The sequence below is a fragment of the Oreochromis aureus genome, linkage group 19, assembly GCF_013358895.1.
Source record: "Oreochromis aureus strain Israel breed Guangdong linkage group 19, ZZ_aureus, whole genome shotgun sequence".
NCBI classification, from domain to species: Eukaryota; Metazoa; Chordata; class Actinopteri; order Cichliformes; family Cichlidae; genus Oreochromis; species Oreochromis aureus.
Window position 1 is genome coordinate 1,455,294 of NC_052960.1, and position 24,847 is coordinate 1,480,140.

A 24,847-nucleotide genomic window follows, 5' to 3' on the forward strand; every position below is an offset into this window, starting at 1 on the left:
ACAGCTGTTATCATTAGCTCATTGAGCTCGGACATTACTTCAGATTTCACACAGTAATGCCTCAAAGTCAGGATTTACTGATCCGCTTTCTTTTATTGACATGAAACACGATTCTTGTTTTGAAAGTAATCAATTTGTTTCTATAGATGCGATGCTTTTACTTTGACAGTCATCTTCCGGTGTCGCGTGTCAGAAGTCGGAACGCGTCTTCACTGTTAGCGTAGAGTATAAGCGCCTCTCAGCGGCACCGGACACTAACTGCAGTTTTTTTCCTATATTAGCCATAACTTACCTGCAATGACGTCATAAAAAAATCGATGGTGAGCTAAAATAAATCAAACACTTTAAATCAAACTCAAACCAACTGTCATCTGGTTAGAAACTTTTTTTTTTTACTGAATATTTTTTTTTTCCTCGTTTGCTGGATGTGATGTGTTCAGGTACTCTGAATCAGAAACCTCAGCTTTAACCTGAAAGTTTCAGGTGAGAAACACTTCAAACACACCTGGGAACTTCCTGTTGAATAAAAGTAGGATGCAGCAGGTCAGACTCAAATATTTAACTTTTATTGGTACCTGTTTTCCTTCCAGCTGTTAGGACAGCTGAGGTAAACATGTAGAAAAATAGCCATTAAGAAAAAGAAAAGGTGAGTCCAGGTGAGTCCCCTGTGATGACTGTTTTTCCTGCAGAACATGAAAAAACTGAAACATTCCACCATGGTGAGACACTGACAGCTTTCACAAAGTTCCTTTAAATAAAAAAGTAAAAGCAGGAAACAACAGCTGGACTTTCAGAATAAAGTTTGAACGTTTGGAGGTGAGAAGCCCGAATGCGTTCTCTTCGTGACGTGGACGCCACTCTCAGACATGAACTTGCTACCTGTGAAGGTGTCTCTTGGCTCACCTGGCACCGACACAAACAGGAAGACATTTGAACGCAACATCAGAACATTCTGTGGGTACGGTGCTGCTTCTTCCTCAGGACGCCATTAAGTTCCTCTGAACACAGCCACTGAAAACAGGACGCTAAAGAAACTCTTTTAAAGTAAGATGTGACAGGTTCAATAGACATTTTTAAAAACTGAAATCCCCACTATCTTGGCTGTAAGGAAGAGGGGCGGGTCTGACCATGAAACCGCTCACTCACTGGATAACCGTGTGACTGATGAGTCGTTAGCCAATGAGCAATCAACGAAACACCACAGCTGATCCTCCATTTTGAAAGACATGACTGAGATACAGCGAATGAACTCAGCATGAAGTGTGTACAGAGGTCAGAGCAGCGTCGAGTCGCAGACTTCTATAGGACAGAACTGCAGTGTCGCCCCCTGGAGGCTGTCAGGTAGAACGCAGGTTTAAGGCACTTCCATGTTTTTCAGAAGCAGTGTCTGCGTTTTATCTGGTCAGCGCATCGGACAAACAGGACACAGTCGCCCTGTTCCAAACCAATCAATACCTGAATATTGATCCTTAATAATCCACAGACGATAACTGATTTGTTACCATGGAAGCGCCACAATCAGTCTATGCTTTTCTTTTTCTCGCCAAATGCGTCGACACCCATCAGGACCCAACCGGGAAGGTGCAGCTGATGTGACAACATTATTTCTGCGGTGTGATGTCAGCTGGGGGCGTTTCCTCTTAATCCCAAAGGAACCAGCCTCGGCATTGGCCTCCAGGCCACGCCCCCCTGCCCCTGCCCCTCTTCTCCCCCTGCCACTGTGCCTTCTCCTTCCCTGTTGCCTGGGCTTGCCACTTTGGCTCCGCCCACCTTCATCTGCAGAAGAGGGGGCGGGGCCAGCACGCCTCCTTTAGGACTGCCTGGAGTGGTCAACATCGTCTCCGTGTTGAGGTTAGGCCCCGCCCCATCTGTGTCAGAGTCCGAGTCCAGTTGCAGCATCCAGGGGCTGTGGGTATGTCCCTCCTCCTCAGCTCCACCCACCACTGCGGCGTCCTGGTGTTTTTCCACCTGCTGATTAAGGAAGACAAACTCATCGAGGAGCGACGGCAGGCTCTTGTGCTCGCCCCTGCTCTCAGGCTCCGCCTCTCTGTCCTCCGATTGGCTGTCAGAGCCGCAATATGACCAGGATGTAGGTCTGACCTCACCGAGGGGTGGAGTCTGGTCCTGGTGTTTGATTTGATCTGAGGACTCAGCTGATGCAGCGCAGACCTCTAGAGGAGGAGCGGGAGGAGCAGGGAGCAGCTTATGGGTTGGAGGCGGAGCCTGCTGTTGTGGTGTGTTGGTCTGAACGAGCTGCAGCACCCCGCTGAGGCCGGAGCCTGGAAGAGTAAACAGATGATGATAATCAGCTGATCGGCCTCACAAAAAAACAACCAATCATATGCCGGCGCCATAACAACGTTTTTGTATTTCTCGGTGGGTTTTTTTGGTTTAATTTGGCCATCTGAGAGATGTTAATGAGTCCAACCCGGAAGGAGGAGGAGCTTACCAATGCTGAGTGAATGTGGGTGGAGCTGAGAGAGAGAGAGAGAGAGAGAGAGAGAGAGAGAGAGAGAGAGAGAGAGAGAGAGAGAGAGAGAGAGAGAGGAAAAAAAGTGTGAGCTCGGCACAGAGCTAAAGCGCAGCGATCCACGGTAAGCTGTCCTGCTCCTGTTACGAGATATTCAAGGCGAAGCGTTGTGGTCTCTACATGGTGTCACGGCAAGATCAGAGCTGTTGGACAGGTCGCCGCCATTGTCCTCTTAGCGCCACTGCCGAGTGATTCGAGGTTAAGTTTTCCAGTCGTGTTTAAAACCTGCGTGACTGAACTTTGCTTCACGCCGTTTTTCACGGATATGAACAGGCGGCGCCAGCCCGACCCCTCAGTAGACGCACCTGCTGTATATATGTCTGAGAATCTTTTTATGGCCCCGAGGATGAATAAAACCGATGCAGCGAGTGTTGGTTACCTCTCAGGTTGGTGACGGCGAGGGGCCTGGCCGGTGGGCAGAGCAGTGGGGTGAGATGGATCTGCTGATTGGTCAGAGTAGGAATGTTCAGGGTGACCGAGGCCACGCCTACAGACAAAAAAGAAACATCTCAGTTTCTAAATAAAAGCACAGCCAAGCAGAGAGCGTTCAGGCTCCACGTGTCGGTACCTGGAGACGGCGCCGGCTGCAGCACCATTGAACCCGCTCTCACGGGATTCAGGGTCAGGACTGGTTGCCTGGGTAACGGTGCCCCGACCAGAGAGAGAACCTCAGCTGGAACGAGACTCTGAAAGGACGAAGGGTCACCTGGAGGATTACCTGGGCGAACAGGTGAAGGAAAACATGAAGTTTAATCTGAAAACTTTAAAGACAAACTAATTTGTTTTAATCTGCAACGATCTGTCGAGTCTTTGCTTCGATGCTTCGTTTACTGCACGGCTCTGTAGCGCCGATGTGTCCAACGGCGTTTCTATACCCCGTTAGCGTTTCACACCCCACCCTGAGCCACTGTGAGTGACCCTTATCACGCGGGTCACTCACACACAGACTCTGTTCTCCACTGTGAGCCTTCCTCTTGTTTCGTACATATTCCTCCTGTCTGTTCCTGCACAGTCGGCGTGCAGCACCCATAATTTTGTTGTACATGTACAACGACAATAAAGGCCTATTCTATTCTATTGAATAGATCAGCTGTTAACTTAGAAGAGATCAGCCGACGGCAGCCGCCCCGTTTATATGGAGGCAGCACACAGGGGTGAGTCTAAAGGGGGGCATGGGGTGTACTAGACCCTCTTCATTTCAGAACACGTAAATTTCGAGGGAATATTTCTTGCATTAAAAATATTTTTCAGACTCACCTTTTCTTAATGCAGCCGTTCACACTGAATGTGTTATTACGCACGACGAATTTATGGTATTTTACTTTTTCGAACCAAGCTTGATTTTTCTGATGTTTCAGATAAACAGATCTGACCAATCACATCACTGCATTTGGCAGCAAGCGTGCTCATAGCTCAAATCGCACACTTGTACTGAATATACAATGACATGGAAATCATAAAATACTGTTTTACGTTGGACACACAGCTGAGCACTGATGTCGTCCCAACTCTGCTAACGAGAGCTCAAACTGCCCGCCCGACATCCCAACACGTGTACGAGCGCGGCCGTGACACAGCTCCCACTGCTGGATCAAACCGTTCTCCTGACAATGGACGAACCCACAATCTGTGTTTCTCACTCGTCTCGTTCAGAAACATCAGGACCAGCTGGTCGTCGCTTCGTGTCAGCAGCTTGTTGTTTTCCAGTCCGTTTGTTGTGGACAAACGCTGAGTGTTTATGTAGGTTACACGTCAAGGTAAAATTTTATGTCGTTTTTAACGCACCACGTTTGGTGTTTAAATGTGAAGTAAGATAAATACACTGTGTTTATTACATTACGTTACTATTTAAAAGTATAAAAATAGAAGCTTTTTCCACAAACCAATCACAATGACAGGAGCGACTTCAGGTCGGACACAGAAACCTGCCTCCTGTTACCGCCAGGAAGACGTCCAGCAAGAGTCAAGGAACGCTTTTTATGCCCAAGTTTAGATCTGACCTTTGACCTTATCTGACATCATTTATTTTTCACTTAAAACATTTCCTTAAAAAACTTAGACCTGAATATTTCACAAACACAATCACAGATGTTTGCATTACTCAGTGGAATAATCCACAGATGACTTGATTACTCTGAATTACTCCACAGATTACTCGATTACTCGGTGAAATAATCCATCATTTCATTAGGAGCTCACACGTGTTGGTCTCACCTTCTGCGGCCTTTGTGATCGCAGATGGAGGCGGAGCCTGAGCCTTACTGCGAGACAGGATGTTTGGAATCGTCCTTGGACGCTTCTTGTCCACAGGTGCATTGTGGGTTGGTGACACCTGGACAGGTGCAGGAGTGGGTGGGGCAGAAACTGAAGTAGGAGGGGCATCTGTGGACTTCTGTTGGGCTGCTGTTGTCGCGATAATGCTGTCAACCTCGTCACCTGCTCCACACGCATCACTGCCTACAGGTGGAGGAGCAGAGGTCCCGCCCCCTGCTGTTACCTGATTGGGCGCTTGCCGCCTCTCCTGCTCCTCCACCTTCTTTTGCTTGGACGAAAACTGCTGCAGCTTCCTCAGGATCCTCCGCTCGCTCTTACCTGCAGCCAAACACACCAACGGGTTAGAGCGCTGCCTCCAGATGAGCAGGCAGGTAAACGTCTCCTGTGAGGTTCTTAGAGTTTTCTGAGTTTTCAGCTTCACAGGGTGAACCTACGCCTCACCTGTTCCCTCACCTGTTCTGCCGCAGATGTCCCTGACGTGTCCGTCCCTCTGCTGCGTCAGACTCGTCCTCAGACTCTTCAGGTCCTCCATCTCCGACTGCAGCGCCTCAATCTCGTGCCGAGCCTCAAACACAGAAGAGCACACAGAACGTCACGCTCGTCTTCATCAGCAGAGCGTCGACAGCCCCTCCCCTCTCCGTTTAAATCGCCACTGATCACATGATTGATCAGTGATCAGCGAGAAACTGAAGGAAACCTGGGAGGTTCCTGATCAGAGGAGGAGGAGCTGAGAGCGCCTCTGATGATTTACAGGTGTGTCCTGGTTACCTGCTCCAGCAGCAGCTCTTGAGGAGAGTCTGAGCCGCTCGTGGCCGATTGGAGAGCTGCAAGGAGGGCGGTGCCGGCGCGAGGAGCTGTCACCTCCTTCAGCCTGAAAACACGAAGAGACACTTTAAACACGGGCTCCGCCCACTAACCTACAGTTCCTTTGACCTCCACCAGGTGAGCAGTTACAACTTCCACCACCATGGGGCAGCGTTCTCACAGTGGGTGTTGTTTCATATTTGGTTTTAGCCCCGCCCCCTTTTTCTCTGCTGTAGTTCTTTTTGGAGTCAGGGGACCCTCAGACAGCAGAGGACAACCCTCCTCTGGAAGGTTCTTACTCTGAGCTCCTCTTCCTCGCCAGCCAACTGTTCACCCCCACCATCTCCATGGCAACGCCCCGACCTTCATCGTCTTCCTGCTCCACCTGGCACAAACACAGATGCCTCGGGTGAGGCACGGACGCATGGGCTATAAGTTCAACCAATCAATAATCAAAGCTCTTCGTAACCACAGTCTGACAGTTCATCCCACCTGATGCTTGTTTTTGAATTCTTCCTTCGTTTCCTCATCTTCATTTTAAATCTCATCAAACTCTGAACTTTACTCTGAACTTTTCTTTACCTGATCAGGGTCCCATTTAATCCCAGGGTTTTTAATCCTAGTCTCACTTCCTGCTACTTCTTGCTTTTTCATATAAATTAATCTTGTTTCTCTCACTCTCCTCACCTCCGTTTTCCATAAATTATTTGAAATACTTGTTTAAATCTCCCTGCTTTCACTTTGTAAAGCTGTGCTATTATTCTGAAAAAATAAACACTGAGGGAGCTTCCTGTGGTCAGGAATGAGGAATGAGTTAAAGATGACTTTGCATGATGGTTTCTTACATCGCTATCCGTGACAACCACTCGCTCTTCATCTGATGAGATAACTGTCGGCTCATCCAAAAGTTCTGGCGCCGCCGCTGCCGCCATCACTGCTGCTGTCGGTTTGGTCTGATCTACATAAGAAGCAGACAGATGAGTCAGAGACGCGTCCTCAAAAAGGAAGTCATCGCATGCCTGTCTCGAAGTTTCTCAGTAAAGTTTAAAAAACACGAGCTGGAGGCAGCATCCACCTGCTCGCTGTCAGAAACACGCCGGGACGATCAGAGAACTGAACGACAACTCGCCAGAGTACAGAGCAGCTTTACGTTTCACCAAGTCACAGATTCATCGCCGCCATCATCACAGCATCGTTGGGTCAGCTTCCTGACTGCACACACATTTGTGTCAGAGGCGTCCTGTAGCGCCGCCCTGAGGACCCGTCTGACACCTGAATAAATAAACACTTTGATAACACACAATGTTTAATCTGTCATGTGGTCGTGTTAACCGTAGTTTTATTGATTGTTTTATTGATTGTGTGGATTTTACAGGTGAGAGAGCGCACACTGTCAGGATCACATCCTTTGTCAGTCATTAGGCGACGCCCCCAGCGACTTCCAAACCCCAGCCCAGATATCCTCTGAGTGACAGGAAGTATTTACACAACACTGTGATAAAAACTTTGTGACAAAGTTCAAATGACGTATTTTTGCTTTTGTCATTGCTTGTTGTTCAGCTGCCGCGCTTCACTTGCATATGGTCACCTCGAAGAGCTGCCGACGGACGAGCAGCCCAAACAGCAGACACGGGAGACACTGTGAGGACAGAAAACGATGTAAAAGCATCCAGTGTGCAGAGCACCAAGAATAAAAACTACGCGATTCAAAACAGCGCTGTAGACCCCACGATAAAACGAGTGTCTGTAGCCAACTGTGTTTTAAAGAAGGCGCCATCTCCTGGCGCCACATTGACTGAATGGGGTGTGTTTAAAGCTGGAAGCAGACACACCCCAAGGAAAGGAGGGGGGGGGGACTCCCAGCGGCTGTCAGCTGACCTCTGGCACACATTGCTGATGGGGCGTACTAACCGATTCATTCATTATCGGGATGCAGCGGTTGATTAATCTGCACATGATTGGCTGTAGAGCACGTCCTGGTCACGCCCCCTAAGCTCTATAATTTCTGCGTGAACACGACATCGCTTCCTGTCTCGTCTCCTGCTCGGTGCTGATGTTCCCAATAACCAGGTCAGGGTCACATGAGTCTTTCTGCTTCTCACCTGCAGATGGCGCGATCCTCCACAGGTACTCATCCCTCCTCCTCCTCAGTCTCCTCTTCTTCCTCTTCAGCTGTGACTCCTTCCTCCTCAGCTCCTGGATCACCTCCACCGCCTGCAAGCAGACAGCACCACTCGTTACTCTCCAACCAACCAACCCACCCACCCACCGACCAATCAGGAGCTTTCATTCTCTGACCGTCTTCAGCGTTGAGACCTTCGACATCTTCTCCCCCAACTGTCCCACCGTCCTCCTCAGACGCTCCAACAGCTCACGCAGCCGCACCCGACGCAGCCGCTCCAACGCCGTGTGGAGGAGGCGCTGCAGCGCGCACACACACACACAGACAGACACGCACGCATGCACACAGACACGCACACACAGACACACACACGTCTGTGAGCAGGAAGTGTGTGAGGTCGTCTTCATGTGTATATTTCTTCTTCGCCTTCTTACCGTGTTGTTAGCGAGCGGCGCCCTCTCGTCGTCGCTCTCCGACTCTCTGAAGTCTGACGAGTTTTCCGTCTCGCTGCTTGACGTCACCTCTACCGACTGCGTCTCCGTGGTAACGTGTGGCTTCTCGTCCACGCAGATGATGTCCAGCTCCACCGGGTCCTGAGCCGGCTCAGGTTCAGGACCTGGCGGTAGCACGGGCGTGACCTTTGACCCTAACAAAAGCGGGGGTGTGGGATGGCCCTCTGAGGGTGTCTGGATGGTGGGGGAAATTTCAGGTGGTGTACATTTGAAGATCAGCCCCCCTGCTCCGGTGGCGACCACAGACGCAGTTGCGGCTTCGACACCCTCCTCGGCGCCATGAGGCACAGGGGCTTTGAGCGAGAGGAGCTTCACTGGGGTCACGGGGGGGTTGGAGGGGTGTGTTTGCAGCAGGGTGAAGGAGCCTGGCACCGTCAGCGCCTTGGTCAGGGTCTTGGGCGGGGCTTTGGCACAGGTGACGATGATAGGGTCCTGGCTGGAGTCGGCAGGGAGGATCTTAAAGGTACAGGTGCCCTTCTGAGACAGGAAGCCAGCGCTCGGGGACGGCGAGGAGGGAACAGGTGGAGCTTGGGGTCTGACTGTGTGGGCCGAAGGGGAGAGGAGCGAGGAGGAGCAGGAAGGACCTGCAGGGACAGAGTCACAATCAAGATAGTTTAATCTCAGATATGCCCCACCCATCCCCAAGGTCTGCAGACTCACCTGTCTGTGCAGGCAAAGTGGGCGTGACCGCCCTCAGCTGGCTGACGGGGACCAGCTTGACCAGTTTCCCGTCGGGTCGGCGGTAAAACTGGATGCCGGAAGCCATCTGGACTGGCTTCAGGAGCATCCTCTGAGAGCCAGGGGCGGGGCCCGGAGGGCGAGGGGCCACGACAGGAACCGTCCCAGGAGGAGGTGGGACCTTAATCAGCACTACCTGAGGGGCTTTAGGGGTCGCTGCGCCCAGAGACGGATTAACAGGTGGCGCTGACGAGCTGCTGGACAGAGACCCTGAGCACAGACGGATTCATCAATACTTTTATTGACCAATCAGGCAGAAACAGAGATTATTTATTGATCAAAGGCAGATTATCACACGGAAACGCTCACCTGTGATGGAGGTCAAGAGGGTGAGCGGCAGAACCGCTCTGGGTGGGGTCACAGAAGAGGAAGCAGTGGTGGTGATAGTGGGAGAGGCTGTAGTGGCCGCAGCGTTTGTGGTGGTCGCAGCGAGGTTAGAGACCACAGAGGAAGCTGAGGAGACGGCAAGAGGCGTCGGCCCCAACCTCCGAGCAGAGGAGGAGGAGGAGGAGGGGGGTCGCAGAGACGGCTGCTGCTGACGGGATGAGCTCACCCGTCCTGTCAGGTAGGCTGCCAGCCGGTTGGCCGGGTGGAGCGCCCCCATCCTCCCCAGCTGGATCTTAGCCAGAGGGTAGAGCTTCCCGTTCACCTGCAGGACGACATGGAGGGAGAGTCACGTGAGTGGCGAGCGGCAGGTGAGGGATTTTAATGTTAATTGTGATGTTGGTGACGCTCCGCCCAGGTCACAGGTCAGCAAACAGATGTAAATTAAGGGTGACATCGTGACTCCGCCCACTGAAGACGACCGTGTGAAGCAGCTGTAAGAAGAAGCTCAGCTCATTCTTACCTGGATCGGCTGGTCCGTTCCTCCCGGCGCTTTCCTATTGGCTGAGAGGAAGCCGGCAGGCGAGATTCCGGTCAGGAAAGGCAGAGCCATGTTGACCTTCACCTCTGATGTCACTTCCTGTCCACTGCTCTCTGTCCAAACGTCGACCTGGCGATCCGTGAAGCCATCCTCCTCTGTGATGTCGCCTTCCTCCACCTCCCTCTGCCAGTCCTCCACAGGCTCCGCCTCCTGCATTCTGTACTCCTTCTTCATGTTACGTTCCTTCAGAGGCTCCACCTTCCTGCCCACCTGTGCTGCATCCACCTGAAAGACACAAGTTGTAATCAACCATCACACGCCAGGCGAGTTTATCATGGTGACACACGCGTAACCATGGTTACAGGCTCATTTGTTTCACAGGTTAACACAGCTCTGATTGGTGGAAACAGCCCAGCAGCTGACCAATCAGCTGGCAGGACTGTCTCTGAAACTCAGACTCAACCAATCAGAAACATTTCTACCACCTTTATGACTAATGAATGAAAAAGCACCATTACAGAGGAAGCTAACGGCACCCACCTGTCTGCGCAGCGCTGTCGATTTCCTTGGCTTCAGTGTGGATCTGGAGATATTGACGTGGTACTGGATACAGCGCTCGGCGCCGCTGCCTTCCACACACTGGCCGGTAGGATGGATGAGGAAGTTCTTGATCCAGAACGGGCGGTCCAGCCGGTTCTGAGACATCGCCTCACACAGCTCCATCAGCACGAGGGTCCGGTCGGCCTCGCTCTTCCACTTAAAGTCAGCCCTGATGAAGAGACGCTTAGACGGCTTTGGGGTCGGCTCAGCTGGAGGACTCAGAGGAGGCTCGGAGGGAGTCAGAGCCTGAAGGGCTTCACCTGCAGAGGAAACCTCCATGAAAGGACAGAAAACACTGCAGCAGGTGCAGGGGCTGATGGGAGAGCAGCAGCGTCAACACACCTGGAGGAGGCCTGGAGGTCTTCTTCAGCTTTTTCACGCTTTGGGGCTTCGGCCGATCAGGTCTGATGGTGCCTTTGGTCGCCTCCCGGTGGACAGACGGTGTTGGTTTCACCTGCCAGCGAATCAGGTAATGAACAACAAACATTTACAGTAAGAGCCTCGTTCCCTCAGGGAACTGCTGGCTTACCTTCTGTTTCCGGATCTTTCCGGAGTATCCTCGGACTCTGGCACAGCTGCGGTGATCTTCTCTGACCTTCTGGAAACAAAGAAAGAAACGACCAGTTTGAGCAGTGCAGCGGATAAATGTGCGGAACAGCCTTTAAAGTGCTACGGTACATGTTTAAACGGGTCCTTACCGCAAGGTGGGTCTGTGGAGCGGCTTCAGGCACGCGTACCGGCTCTGGATCCGAGCGCCCGGGATCCCTCCTCCACAGAGTCCGGACCCGCTCGGCAGGCTGGGAGACGCTGTCCGCCTCCTTCAGGACTGCGACACAACCACGGGGTTATTATTGTTATCGATGCTTTTCTGACGCTTAAATGGTGAACCGCTGAGACTCACCGTAGGCCATCTTCATCCTCCTCCTCCTCTTCTTCTTGGTCCTCCCGTGGTGTGAGGAGGGGCTGGAGTCGGACCCATCCAGGTTCTTGAGGAGGACCACCTTCTGTTTGAGGCAGCTGCAGCCGAACATGCAGGCGGGCCGGCCGCAGTGGCTGATCCTGGAGTCGCGGGAGAGGCTGAGGCAGACGCAGCCCAGCCGGCAGAACTCGTTCAGACACGGCGGCGCCCGTCTGCAGCTCAGCTGGATCGGCACCGTCGGGTTCTCGCTCACGAAACCCTGAAGAAGAACATCAGACCTGTTTATTCTACACGTGTGTGAAAATCTGCCCACTTCCTCATGATCGTTTCGCATTCGTCTTTTTGTTGCTTGTGTTGCAGTGATTTCCTGTCACATGACGTCTGTGCTTCCTGTTGATAGCAGCGTCACACAGTCAACACGTCTACGTTTAAATAAACGCAGATAACCCAGAGTTTGCTTTAGGCTCAGCACGAGAGCGCCGCACCACTGCTCACTAATCTGTAATCACTTTAACAATAATGTGTTAACAGTGTAGTTTTAACCTTGTAATAGTGTCTAATGACTCTTTAATAGTCTGTGATTATTAACAGTGTGTGGTTGTTATTACTGGTCTGTAACAAACACCTGTTAGTTTGCCCTTCACATCATTTAAACTCACACAGCACAAAGTTGCTGCAGTATTTTCCAAAGACAACATTAAAATGATCCTTTATTCATGACAAAAACAAACAGCACTGTTTTACACTGAACCCGCTGAGCTGCACTTTCACCCCACCCTCTATGAGATGCTGCAGCCAATGAATGCTCACCGTCTGAGTGAAGAGGGACGTGAGGGTGATGGCGGCCCTCTCCGTAGTGATGCTGGTCCGGCGCAGGCCTTCCCACACGGCGCCGTCCTCCAGGACCTTCTGTTTTTGCAGGGCACGGGTCATCGGCTGGCGCCGACTCCTGCTGCTGTCCTCGCTCTGCCCGCCCCCCAGCTCAGAGTCTGATTCCAGCGGGGCCAGGTCCCTGGACATACCCGATGGGGGCACTGTGGCCCTAGAGGGGCTGAGGGTCTGAGATGAGGTCCTGGGTTTGAGCCTCCTCCGCCTCTTGATGGGGTTTGATTCAGGGCGTGATGGAGGCGCTGAGGGGGCATGGCCTGCAGGCTGCCAAGGTTCCAGTTGACTGGGTTCAGGACCCAGAGCAGCTGCAAGTTCTGGTCTGAGTTTGCTCTGTTTAGAACCTTTTTGCTTCCTCTCACCCCTCCGGCCTGGTTTAGGCTCTTTGAAGCGGGGCCTCTTGGAGGGGGGGATGAACCCAGATATGAGGTCGGAGGAGGCGGGGTCGGCGGTCTGTTTTTTCAGGACGTGGTCCAGGGTCCGGACGTAGCTGGTGCTCCTGGTGGGCAGCTCGTACACCAGCGGCTCCACTGGCAGCTGGGAGAAGCTGGCGGCACGCTCATCGATCAGCTTCCCCTCGCTCTCCAGATACTCGTCCAGCATGTCGCTGCAGAACGCCGACAGGTTCTTCTTCTGCGGCTCTGAACTCAAACCAGCTGCAGGATTCAACACAAACTAGTTAGACTAGCACATGGCCAAGTGCGGCCAGGAGCCGAGCTGAAAAACAACAAAACTGTAACCAGCTGTGAGCTCATAGCGTAGAAAAGCACCTTCAGGTCTGCAGGCTGAAGGTGTGGGCGGAGTCTCAGACAACGTGAACTTCGCTCTCCAGCCTTTAATCTGAGTGACGTCTGTGGTTTTTCCTGTTCGGGACACAAACGCAGCAGAAACACCTGAAACAGAAGAGAACACAGGCAGCGCTGTTACCTGTAAACGGACTCACAGGTGTTCTGCTCTCAGGCTGGTTTTTCAGGCACAGGTGAGTCAGGACAGTTTGCTTGTTTGTGCTCATGCTCACCTTGAGACGCTGACAGCGGCTCCATGCTGGTGCCCGGCGGGGGGATAGGCAGGCGCACTCCCAGGTACTGCAGGTCGATGGCCAGAGTCGGGTCCAGCAGGTTCATCTTCAGACCGACTTTCACAGAGAAGAACAAAGAAGACAGTCAGAGACAGAACAGAGAGCTTCTACCTGCTGCCTGCGAACAGAAACCAGGTGATCGTACCTTCCTGCAGCACAGGGTGGATGACCTGCCTGTGCTTCATGAGCTTCAAGTCTCTCAGCAGAATCTTCTGGAAGGAAGCAATCATCTCTGCCAGACTCTCCGCTGAGGGTTTGGATGGGTTTAAGTCGGAGCTTTGTACATCGCTTGTGTCCAACTGGTCACCGCCCCCAGGTGAGTCTGCAGCTCTTTGACTGTCAGGTGTGGGCCGTGGAGCCGGCCTGTCGGAGGAGTCGGCCAGGTGGAGCTTGAGAGCCTCCTGAAACAGGTACTGTGTGTTAACCCTCAGTACGCATGCTGTATTATGATGGTTTATGATCAGTTATCTATCTAACAACGTTACCTTTGAAGTGAAGGAGATGAATAACTGCTCCTCCACTTCCTCCAGGTTCGGCTGCATGCTCCTGTAGGTGGAGTCGTCCACCTCCTGCTCCACCTCGCTCTTGCCAAGCCTTCGCTGCCGAACCTTCTTCTTCTTCCGCTTGCAGGGTTTGCTGGCTGGGAGCGGATGGACCTGCTGAGAAGGTTCATGTGTTTCTGTAACAGGTAAGCAGGGAACAGCCCCCGCCTCAGTGTTCGAAAACTCCACCCCCATCCTGAGGTCGACGTCAGTGGACAAAAACTGCACAAGGTCAGCGAGTGAAGGCGTGGGAGAGAGTCCGTCGCCGTCTATTGAGGAGAAGGTTGGAGACAGAGGCAGTTGAAGGGCGAGTGGGGATAGCTCTGCGGGGAAGGGCAGCGACTGTTCGCTCTCTGGGAAAGACGCCGGAGGATCAGGAGCAGGCGTGGAGGCGTTTGGACTCTGTGGATCAGGGTCCTCTGGTAAAGTCTGCAGTGGGGACTGAAATGTTGTGAATGAAGTGTCTACGAAGGACTCGGGTGGAGGTAACACTGTATGCCATTTAAACACAGACGGGTCTTCGGTGTCCTGCGAGTCTTCAGGAGGTCCTGCTGCGTCAGGTGCTTCAGAGGCCGCAGAGTCGAGCTCTAAAGCGATCGAGGCTGGCAGGTGAGGTAAAGGTTCTGGAGAACTCGCAGGAGACATTGGCTCATAGCCGAAGGACGAACACTCTGGGTCAGGAAGCGAAGACTTCAGGGTGGGGGAGTCTAAAGGTGGTGTGGATGATTCAGGTGGTGTTTGTGGTGAGTTCGGGGAACATAACACTCTGTGGAGGGGCGGGGGGGCAGTAGGAGGCAGCGAAGAGGTAGTAAGAGACGCCCTGAAGGTGCAGAATGGCTGGTTTAAGCCGGGTAACACTTGGGTACTGTCAGGGCCTCTAGGCTCTGGGCCCGGGCTTTCGGAAATGCGGGCCGAGCAGTCGTCAGTTCTTGGACCCAGCAGATGTGCAGCAGCAGCTGGACCGGGCTGCTGAGGAGCCGCTGTTTGTCCAGAGACATTAAAAACCACGTCAGCTAGAGGATCTGCACATCCGAAGGTTGTCAGGTCGGGCTTCACGCTGCCAAGATCCTCGGAGGGATCGGCTGCACCGGCAGTCCCTTCCCAAGGCGGATGTGCAAAAGAAGCAGCAGAACTGGCCAATCCGGACAGGCGCTCAGGAGGAGCTGCCGAGGCCAGAGAGTCCGGTTTGTTCTTTGTCTTTTTAGAGTGCTGCCTCAGAAAGAGAGCGAGCGCCGGCAGAGGCAGCCGAGCCGGCCGCTTGTGCTGCTTCGTGGCTGTCTCTGTCGTAGCGTCTGGGTTAGGTCGGTGCTCCAAGTCCTCGGAGGAGTTCTGGGATACTTCTGGAGGAGCACAACCACAAGCAGGACCACCCCTCCCAACACCATCGTTACAGTTTAGTGAATTCAGCGACTGCCCGTCGTCCTTAATGGTCCCTCTTATTTCACATCTCCTTGGAGGTGCTTTAACAGATGTACTGTCTTTAAAGGCTTCTCGTCCTTTAGCTTTTAAACTCGAGTTCTTAGTGTTGATTGGCTCTGCTCTGAGAGAGCCGCTGTGATTGATGCCGAGCTGCTCCAGGTTGCATCTCTGCAGTGAAACGTGAGCTTCACGAATCAGCTCCGAGAACAACTTCTGAGCTGGATGTGAGACGCTGCTGAGGAAAAGCAAACGAAAACATCAGATTAGTGACATTGGTGTTATTTATGAGGTCAATCAAAGCAGCATTAAACTCATTGGGAGTTTATACATGGAGCTAAAATTAGCCCGTTTCCTCCTGTGCAAAGGGGTTTGGGAACATTGACAAATACAACATCGCAGAAAACCAAACTTAAAAAAAAAAAAAAAATCAAAAACAAAATTAAGTGCTTGGAGGATCTTCCCTCGAGATCTAAGGACCTCTAAAGAAGTTTGCACCACCCATGACATAATGAATGGCTCCCGTTTGGAAGGTCGCGCTCCGTCAAAGTAAAGGCTTTGGAGCACTGTTTTTTTTTTCTTAAGCGTTTAAAAATCCCTTTACAATCTTATTTTCATGGTTTTATTCACCTTTACTCATGCAGTACGGTTCTCCAGGGAATAGAGGAACAGCAAACTGACCAGCCATCTCAGCCTTTCTGATTCTCCTGCAGTGTAACGTGTCACAAACATCCACCATCATGGAGGCTGTGACACGTCTGCTCTGCCGTTAACCACTGTGTTAGCTGATTGGCTGATGGTGAAGGAGAACTCAACATCAAGAAGACAGAAACCTGCCAGTTAGTCTCTGAGTTCCTCGGATCTACAACCAGGTCTACAAGTCACACAGCAACTCAAGTTTCCAGATAAATGTTCAGTCATTTATCCAGGGGACGAATTACAGGGAGAGCTCAGTTCTAGATGTCCTAACAATCATTGCACTGAGTTTTTCCTTTCCAGTCACCTTTCTCACTCACTATGTGTTAATAGACCTCTCTGCATCGAATCATATCTGTTATTAATCTCTGTCTCTCTTCCACAGCATGTCTTTATCCTGTCTTCCTTCTCTCACCCCAACCAATCACAGCAGATGGCCCGCCCTCCCTGAGCCTGGTTCTGCCGGAGGTTTCTTCCTGTTAAAGGGAGTTTTCCTTCCCACTGTCGCCAAAGTGCTTGCTCATAGGGGGTCATATGATTGTTGGGTTTTTCTCTGTATGTATTATTGTAGGGTCTACTGTACAATATAAAGCGCCTTGAGGCGACTGCTGTTGTGATTTGGTGCTGTATAAATAAAATTGAATTGAATTAACAGACATTCAGTCATGTGTGACTGCTTCCATGATACCCACAGACTGCCAGGAGCAAAACAAAACAAAAACCATCCCATAATTCAGCAGCGTGAGATGGAAAAACGCTAGAGTACTGGGTGAGAACACCTGCTGGGCTTCAGGAACCAGAGCTAAACATATACAGCGAGTAACAGGGACCATCACAGACTGCATTGTGCTGTCGTTATGGAACAGAAGAAAATAAGTGTGTTCAAGGTAACTAAAGATCAGGAAACAGCGTGTAACGCTTTCCTGAATATTCTGATGGACAATCACAGGAAGACACCCTTCGTTACTGAGATTTCCACCACAGAAACTTTTCACTTAGGCTTTGAGCTTTCAGTGGGGAACCAAAGACCCGCAAAATTCAAACAATACCCCTGAACTGCTCTTATTGAAGAACTTTTACTTTAAGTTTCTCTGGAACTCTGGTTCTTGTAGTTCTAAAGATATGTGACTGTTTGAGTAACTAGAGCATCTTTCCACCAATTTAAAATCTCTGCAAACAGCTTTTGTTCACTCAGCTTCAAAACGGACAGATGGACCAAAGTCGGGCTCATTCAGCTTTGAGCAGGAATCAAAGATGGAGATCCATCTTAAACATTTATTCATGTCACTGTCGATTCATAGTTTGTGCATGAAACTAAAGCTCGATGTGCTCACACAGGTGGCTGACAGCAGCAGTTGGGCTGGTGGTGGGTTTCTCAGAGGTAATCCACTCTCTTCAGATGATCCGAACAACAGTGGCTGATGGAGGAGAAATGATGGTACCTAACAGACCCACCCCAGCTGCTGTGGCACACAGAGATATTTCTCTGGAGGTGCACGTCAGTGGAATAACGGTTACAACAGACCGACGGTTAACATGAGCCTTAACACAGGAAGTCTGCTGTCTGACTGGAAACACGTCTTTCTTACACACCTGATACTCAGTACAGAGAAACTGAAGAATCAAAGTCTTACCCCAAACTCTGCCCTTGGGCCGTGGCAGCAGGTGGATCTTTGTTTGTAGTGGAACTGTCTTTGAGGTCTCCGCCCACTGAAGGTTTGGACTCCGCTGCTTTGGAGGCTCGAGGTTTGTGGTTTGCCAGCAAAGACTTCAGGCTCTCCTTCACAGGAAGCTGCTCAGCAACTCCTCCTTCTTTATGGAACAGATTCCTAGAGTTCGCTTTCAGTTTTCCTCCCCATGAACTGGACCCGTCCTCCTTCAGTCCCTTAGCGAACGGGTTGTAGTCTACCTTCAGCTGAACAAACTGAGCGTTCTGATAGGCTGTGACCGCCATGAATTCAGTCTGGGAGAATGAGAAGGTAATGACACCGGGATCACTCAGTTTTATGTCTTTAGCAGCTTTGTCTGTCTGGACCACGTGCAGTCGTGGCAGGTAGCGGTGCATCGGATGCAGAATAGTGTTCCCGTCTCGGTCTGAGATGTTGTTTGTGAGCTTCATCCTGTAAAAGGACACCGGACTCTGCATCCAGTGTTGGCCCGTCGCCGGGGACTCTGGGTGAGCAAAAGGCTGGCTCTTTGCATGCCGTGCTCCTTTTCCAGCAGCTTGCCAGTTCTTGCCGGTCCATCTGTAGTGACTGTTGTCTAACGGCTGGACGTCCATCATCAGAGTGTACCTCCTGGATGGCTGCAGGCCGGAGATGCGGAAGCGGCAGTAGGGGAACATCCTGCTGCCTTGTTCGGTCAGAATCATCTCTGTTCCACATCTGAAGAACACGTTCCACATGCTGTGGTTCTCCAGGGTCACTGTGACGCCTCTGCAGGTGTTCTCTGGTGGCAGAGTGTCCGACTGAGGCTTTACACTGGTGGGATGTTTCTGCTCAGCGCCGCTCCTGACGGCCTGCTCCACCCCGCCTTCGCTCGCCTTCCCGGATTTTGGGGTGACGTACCATGACGAAGGGGGGCTGCTGGCAGCGGTTGCTGTTGCGGGGGCGGTCGCCCTTTCCTGATGGAACACCATGTCTTTCTGCTTCTTCTTAGAAGCCATGAACAGGTCCAACGAGGATCCTGGAGTTTATTCATTTGCATGACGGTTCAGGACAGCATCCTGAAAATAAGAAGCACAGAGTCAATAACAGCTGCACAAGATGCTCAAACAGAGTCCGGTGATGTGTTAAAAACATAATTCGACGGTTTCGTTAATGCCTGTTTCTCTCCACACAGAACCACAGGATGCACCTGGATCACAAAGCTGAGCTGTGAGGACCGTGAGCCCTGGAGAGGATATCAAAGACAGACTTTGTCACCCACACATATACGCTTCCTAATATCAGTTTGTTTTTTAATTATGAGAACAACACCATCCACGATCCTTCTAGCTCTCAATCTAAAAGCTCAGTTACTGCCAAGGCCCGAGTCCTTCCTCTCATTGGCTGGGGTGCTGATCCTCATCACGTCTCAGCTGCTTCAGCAGCCCTGTAGGCAGCTGATCACAGAGGCCATAAAAGACGGGCGTAGCTGCATCACACACTGCTTGCTGAAGTCTTGTCACGAAGCCTCGAGCTTAGCATGTTAGCCATTGCCGTATGTTCTGAAAGCACGTGTGACGAGCGAGGGGTGGAACTGACTGTGAACCTGAGCGCCGATTGGCTAATGACTGCTAAATAACGGGTCACCAGCAAATGTGATGGTTAATCCTGCTCTCTGACACTTAAGGGGTGTCCAAATTCATGGGCTGGATCCTCCTGAGGACCTGTTCTTCACAGTCTATGTGGACCAGAAGGTCAGGTGGGCCAGAAGTAAACGGCTGTGAAATTGGACGGTCTAGCCTTCAGATTTGCGTCACCGCTGTCTTATATACAGTGTTGGGTAAGTTACTTTAAATTAGTAACTTAGTTACATTACTAGTTACTTCTAGCAAAAGTAACTCAGTTACTTCGTTACTTTCAAAGTAACTAGTTACTAGGGAAAGTTACGTTGGTTTTACTCAGAATTCTCTTGTTATGTGTTGATTGCCTAACTGGATCCTCAGCAAGGATGCCAGTCTTCTAGCTTGCTTCCATGTTAGCACTATCCTGCCACAAGTGCACTGTGCCACCTAATGGCCTGAACCTAAAATGGCAGTGTAGTAGTGTGAGTGCAAGTTAATGATGAAATGAATGAAACTAAATTAGAAATGAACAATGTTTGTTTTATGTGTCACTTTTTTATCTGTCTGTTTTAATCTATTTCTATTGTTTCAACCCTCTACAAATGCAAACACATCATTTTGGGGTTGATGCAGCAGTATTATAATTCTAATCATTGTACCTAGTATCACTAGGAAGAAGCAGTGCATCACAAAACAAACAGAACTGGACAGTCGTCGACTGCCGCCATGATTTTAGCCCTACGCCACAGCGTCACGTGCGCTTTTTACGTCCAACACAGAAACTGCAGTCATGGTGCTTTCGATTGTACTCGGAAATTCTGCCTTCCGCGTAGGAAGATGTAGGTAACTCCAGACTGCAGATGAGCTGCATATGTGTTTAGTAGCAATTTGTTTTTGTAGACGGCTAGCAAAACAACAGTTTTCGAGGGCGTCGCCATATTGGAAGCCGACTTCTCTGACAAGGCTAACCAGAACGCTGTTTAGTCGAGTGTGACATCATTCCCAGGTCCGTGTTCCGATTTCCGAGGTCAGTCGAACGCAACACAAGAAGTAACAAATAACGAGCCTATCTAAAGCCCAGTAACCATAAACGTGTTCCTGATTTTGGCATAATAACTAGTTACCGTGCTCATTACCACAATAATAACGTAATTACTGTAATGTGTTACTTAATAACGCATTAGTCCCTACACTGCTTATATATCATGTTTAAGTAGTAGTAGGGAAAGACCGCAGGGGTCTGAAAACGATGTGCGGGGAGTTCACTGTTCTCGCCGACTCTACTGAGCCTCGACCGCTCGGCTAGCTATCGAGCTGGTGGGTAACAGATGTCTGCTTATTCCTGCGTCTTTTGGGATCTTACAAAGCTTCAAACGACGTGTCGATGATTTTGATAGTTGATGTAATCGTGACAAGTCGACTAATCGTGGCAGCCCTAGTTCAGACCGTGAAGTGTAATACTGGTTACTGACCAGTTACTTAACAGAGCAGACACCAATGAAAATATCAGAAAAGCACCATCATCTGTGTGCATGTGTATTGCCAGTTTCCTGACAATAGAATCGTTTCTGTTATTTTTATTCTTTCCTCTGCTGCACAGATTAAACAGGCCTTTATTTCTTCTTGTAAATCAGCAAACACTGACCTCAGTAACACGATCACCACTGAATCTTTACATGCAAACATGGTTTTCTTATCCATTTTGTGCTTCATATACACCAGAGTCTGTTAACGCTTTTGGGTGGAAGCAGGCCCTTGCAGCAGAGACCTCTGTAAGCTTAGCTAGCGAACACACGGGGACAGAGCGGCAGCGACCAGACATCATGGGAAAGACGGTTTTTTAAGTTCAATAACTAGACGATTTTTAACTGATGAAAAACAGAAACTAAACAAAATCACAGATTCTGCTATAGAAACACAACGAGAAAATCTGAGCTTTTTAATGAGATGGCAGACAGCGGTGAGAGCTGAAGCTGTCATCAGACGCCTGAGGCTTTCATCAGTGTCTGTCAGTGTGACCTCAGCAGGTGAGGAGCTTAAAAGTAACACACTTTGGGATTGTGATGGAGGACAGGAAGGAGGTTAGGAGCTTTCAATGTTCTCGTATCCACACAGCTGTGTGCAGAGACACAATCAACATGTTTTCTCTAAAAGACTCAAATCATTAAATAAAAACATTGTATTTACTGATCTGAGCGTACATGTTACACAGGCACCGCTCTGACACTTCTAAGGACGAAGCTTCCTGCTCTCCTGCAGCCCCGTCCCTAAATACCCACTTTCATTCGATTGGCCAACCTAATGGAAGTCTCCTGAGTGGCAGCAACGGTTTCTCCACCCGTCAGTGTGGAGGTTCATCAGCAAACTGAGAACTAAGGCTATGTTCACAATCCAGGTGAAAGCGCATCAAATCCGACTTTTTTGACCCTATGTGACCCATATCCGATCATGGTCTGACAGTGTGAACAGCACAAATCCGATCTGGGTCACTTTCGTATGTGGCACTGAATCCGATACGCATCTGATGTTTTAGAAAGCGACTGCTGTTTGAACGGTCATGGCGCATTAAATCTGTCTTTTACGTCACTGACAAGACAGATGCCAATAATCAGCGCCGGAGAAGACATCGTGAACGCTTCCTGGCCATCCCGTGTAGATGTCAGTGAAACTGTTGGGAAGACAACGTTGGAGAAACGTGAACATTTTTTTTGTACTGTATAATCTGCACATTCTGACAGAAATCTGCAGCTATCCTTTGAAGCACTGCTGGTCTCTAAAACAGCAATAAGGATCATTATTAGGCCAAATGTAAATAACAAAATAACTTAAAGCAAAATTGGGAAACATAAAGTCCGAAGTCTTTATATTAAGGACCATCAGTCAAACAATACTGTTTGGTCTGGGTCTAAACAGAGCGCGCTGTGTGTGACGTCTTCTTTTGCGCATGCGGGCCGCTTTGAGCGTTCACACTAGAGCGCGTTTGCTGTCATATTTTATCTGTAGTGTGAACAAGCAGACAAAAAAATCTGATTTGATCAAAAAATCGGAATTGAGCATTAAGACCTGCAGTGTGAACGTAGCCTAAGTTGTACAGACCTTCTCCAATGACTCTCACAGCAGCATGACACTCGTTAGCATGACGCTCATTAGCTGCTGCATGGTGGACATTATGGTGAATCACTAGCTGTGATTAAATATGTTTCTATACACATTCATTTAAAAAAAGTGCGTGTTTCAGTTTGGGTTCGACGCTGTATCAGGAAAGTCACACAAAATTATGTCACGTCATCACAAAGGACACGCCAAGCAACCAGAGCGGGCTGAGCTTCAACCTCACAAGAAATACTCTGGACAGACATTTACTGACACATTTTGTGTTATCATTGCTGAAACTGGCATCCTGACTGCAATCACGTTAGCCTGAAAGTGCTAGCTGATAACGCCTGCCGCCACGTCACATCCAAATACAGTCAGGTATGGTCTGACATCACAGGGTGTATGATGTCATGCTGCAGGATGTTTACCTGAGACAGGTGTAACCTGCTGACGACCTACTAAAATGAATGTCATCGTGCTAACCATGTAAGATGTATAACAGTCATAATGAGTGAATAACGAATTTTGGTGAGCTAGCCAGTGCTAACACTCAAAGTCATGTGTGGTTAAGAATGGCAGACTGCAGGCTTCGTAACAGGTAACTATGTGCTATCTGAAGTCTCATATACTTTAGCACTCACGTAGTGTTCACGCTAACTGGGCAGGTTAGCTGCTATGTGCTAATATGTTAACAGTGCAGTCATTATGCCACCTGAAGACCACTGAAGTCAAGACAGGATTGCATACTCAGGTGTGCTTTCTTCAGGTGTTACGATGAAGTTCAAGTAGTCAGTTTTTAACAAATAATGCAGACTCTCACAGGAAGCCCTAAAACACAGCAACACCAAACCCTGAGTAGCAGCAGGAGGTTTGAGGGGCTCTGAGGAGGTCTCAGGGCTCTGGAGCTGCTGACTTTAGTTTAGCTCACCCGTGAACGTGGCAGAGCTGAGGTCAGAGCATCTCAGAAACATTAAGGGCGCAGACACTGTGCAGCCTGCTAGCTCCGTGATACTTTCCCGCCTTAACCCCACACCAAAAACTACAAACTCGGACATTAAACTACAAACCAAGGCCCTCGGCCCTGTTCCGCCCCTAACCATGACCCAGCTGCCCTCACCTGGCCTCCTGGATATAAACACATACACACGAGCCGCGTGCTAACCTGCCCTTTAAACTGCACGTGCTCACAGACACCTGAAGTTCCGGTGAAGCAGCGCGCGGACGCGGAGGCTCATTCCCGGTTCCGCTGGGCTCGGTGTGCTCCGTGCCGCCCTCAGAGAGCAACTAGCCGCAGGCCTCACCGAGCTCACCGTGGCTGCCGTCACCCCGAAGCTCGGCCACGCGCTCCGGTACCGACGCAATCGTTACCTTGTGCCCACCCCCGCGCGCCGGGCGCTTCCGAGGGGCTCCGTGGATCCGCTGGTCGGGTTCGGTGGTCGGCCTGGCCGCGGAGGGTCTTTAACGGTGGGAGGGAAACAACAGCGCACGCGGCGTCCTCCGCAGTCACGTCACCTCCGCCCGTACTGCGCAGCCTCCGCCGCCATCTTGGGGCCGCAACCTGGCTGTGACGGCAGGAATCCCCGTGAGCGACCGCCGGTGGAGCCCCGTGAGCGACCGCGGGAGTCGAACGTGCCTGCCGAGAACACGAAGATGGCTCCGGCGAGGCCCCGCGGCGTGGCTCGGTCCCAGGCGGCCAGCCCGCCGCCTCCCGGGGCTCCGTGCCGTCGGTTCGGCCTGGACTCCGGCCGCCGGCTTGGGGCGGGCTGACTCGGTTTAGTCACACACCGAAGCGGAACTGAGCCACTTCACGGGAACCACAGCTGCTGCCACACTGCTCACGTGACCACAGGTGGATCATTCAGCCCGAACTCATACTGCGCGTTCCTGTGTCTGTGCGCGCGCCGCGGGGGCGCGCTTTATTTTGTGCGTACGGGTTTCACCAGGTGCCCAGTTAGCTCCCGGCTAACACTGAGTTAGCCAGGTGTGTCTGCTGCCCACCCGGCATGTTATAAATGCACTCATTTATAACACTCACAGGTAAGTCAAGTGACACACAGCTCGTGAATAAGTAATCTATTGCAATAAAACATGTAGTGCAGGTAACAGTGTTTAATAGGAGTACTCTGATTACTTTGTGTCTCTGTTTTAAGCACAGGTGTGTGCCTCTGACCTCAGTGTCACCTGCATACCTGCCCCCGGGCTTCTGCATTTTAACATAACGTTGTTATGAAGAATGGAAGTACAGGTGTGGTGATCAGGTGTGTGTGAGAGCTCTGCAGGGTCGGACTTGGAGACTGGAGGAGGAGGGTGAAGCTTCATGGACATAGTGAAGGACTCAGAGGGCTGTGGTTACCTGTAAAGGGTGGAGGTTTTTATAAGGTGTAGGTGCAGAGGGCTTCACATGCTGAGCCTGATGAAGATAACAACAAGGAATTCAGAAGTTTTGGATGCACGCGTTCAGCAGCAGGTTTCCTGCTTCGATCCTGGAGCTTTCGTCCACTT

The 24,847-nt window shown here is 50.7% G+C and overlaps 1 protein-coding gene across 8 annotated transcripts; it reads right to left on the reverse strand.

The window, feature by feature from the left end:
* Positions 1 to 544: 544 nt before the first annotated feature.
* On the reverse strand, positions 545 to 24,230 carry mgaa (MAX dimerization protein MGA a). 8 transcript variants are annotated; one of them, XM_031749721.2, is made up of 26 exons: positions 23,714 to 23,874; positions 17,616 to 18,706; positions 13,813 to 15,520; positions 13,473 to 13,728; positions 13,268 to 13,384; positions 13,020 to 13,142; positions 12,175 to 12,905; positions 11,347 to 11,623; positions 11,144 to 11,271; positions 10,975 to 11,043; positions 10,788 to 10,899; positions 10,386 to 10,705; positions 9,828 to 10,130; positions 9,290 to 9,629; positions 8,903 to 9,190; positions 8,165 to 8,826; positions 7,907 to 8,029; positions 7,711 to 7,822; positions 6,454 to 6,566; positions 5,908 to 5,993; positions 5,573 to 5,675; positions 5,246 to 5,369; positions 4,745 to 5,122; positions 3,099 to 3,248; positions 2,910 to 3,017; positions 545 to 2,279 (listed from the first exon to the last, which is right to left on the reverse strand). In XM_031749721.2, the coding sequence occupies exons 2-26, from the start codon at positions 18,644 to 18,646 to the stop codon at positions 1,621 to 1,623; spliced, it is 8,421 nt and encodes a 2,806-aa protein (XP_031605581.1). In that variant the 5' UTR covers positions 18,647 to 18,706; positions 23,714 to 23,874; the 3' UTR covers positions 545 to 1,620. The 8 variants fall into 8 exon arrangements, 5 of the variants coding, with proteins under 5 accessions (XP_031605581.1, XP_039459294.1, XP_031605580.1 ...); XM_039603360.1 differs by having other exon boundaries at positions 10,975 to 11,040; positions 13,813 to 15,523; XM_031749720.2 differs by having other exon boundaries at positions 13,813 to 15,523.
* Positions 24,231 to 24,847: the final 617 nt, after the last annotated feature.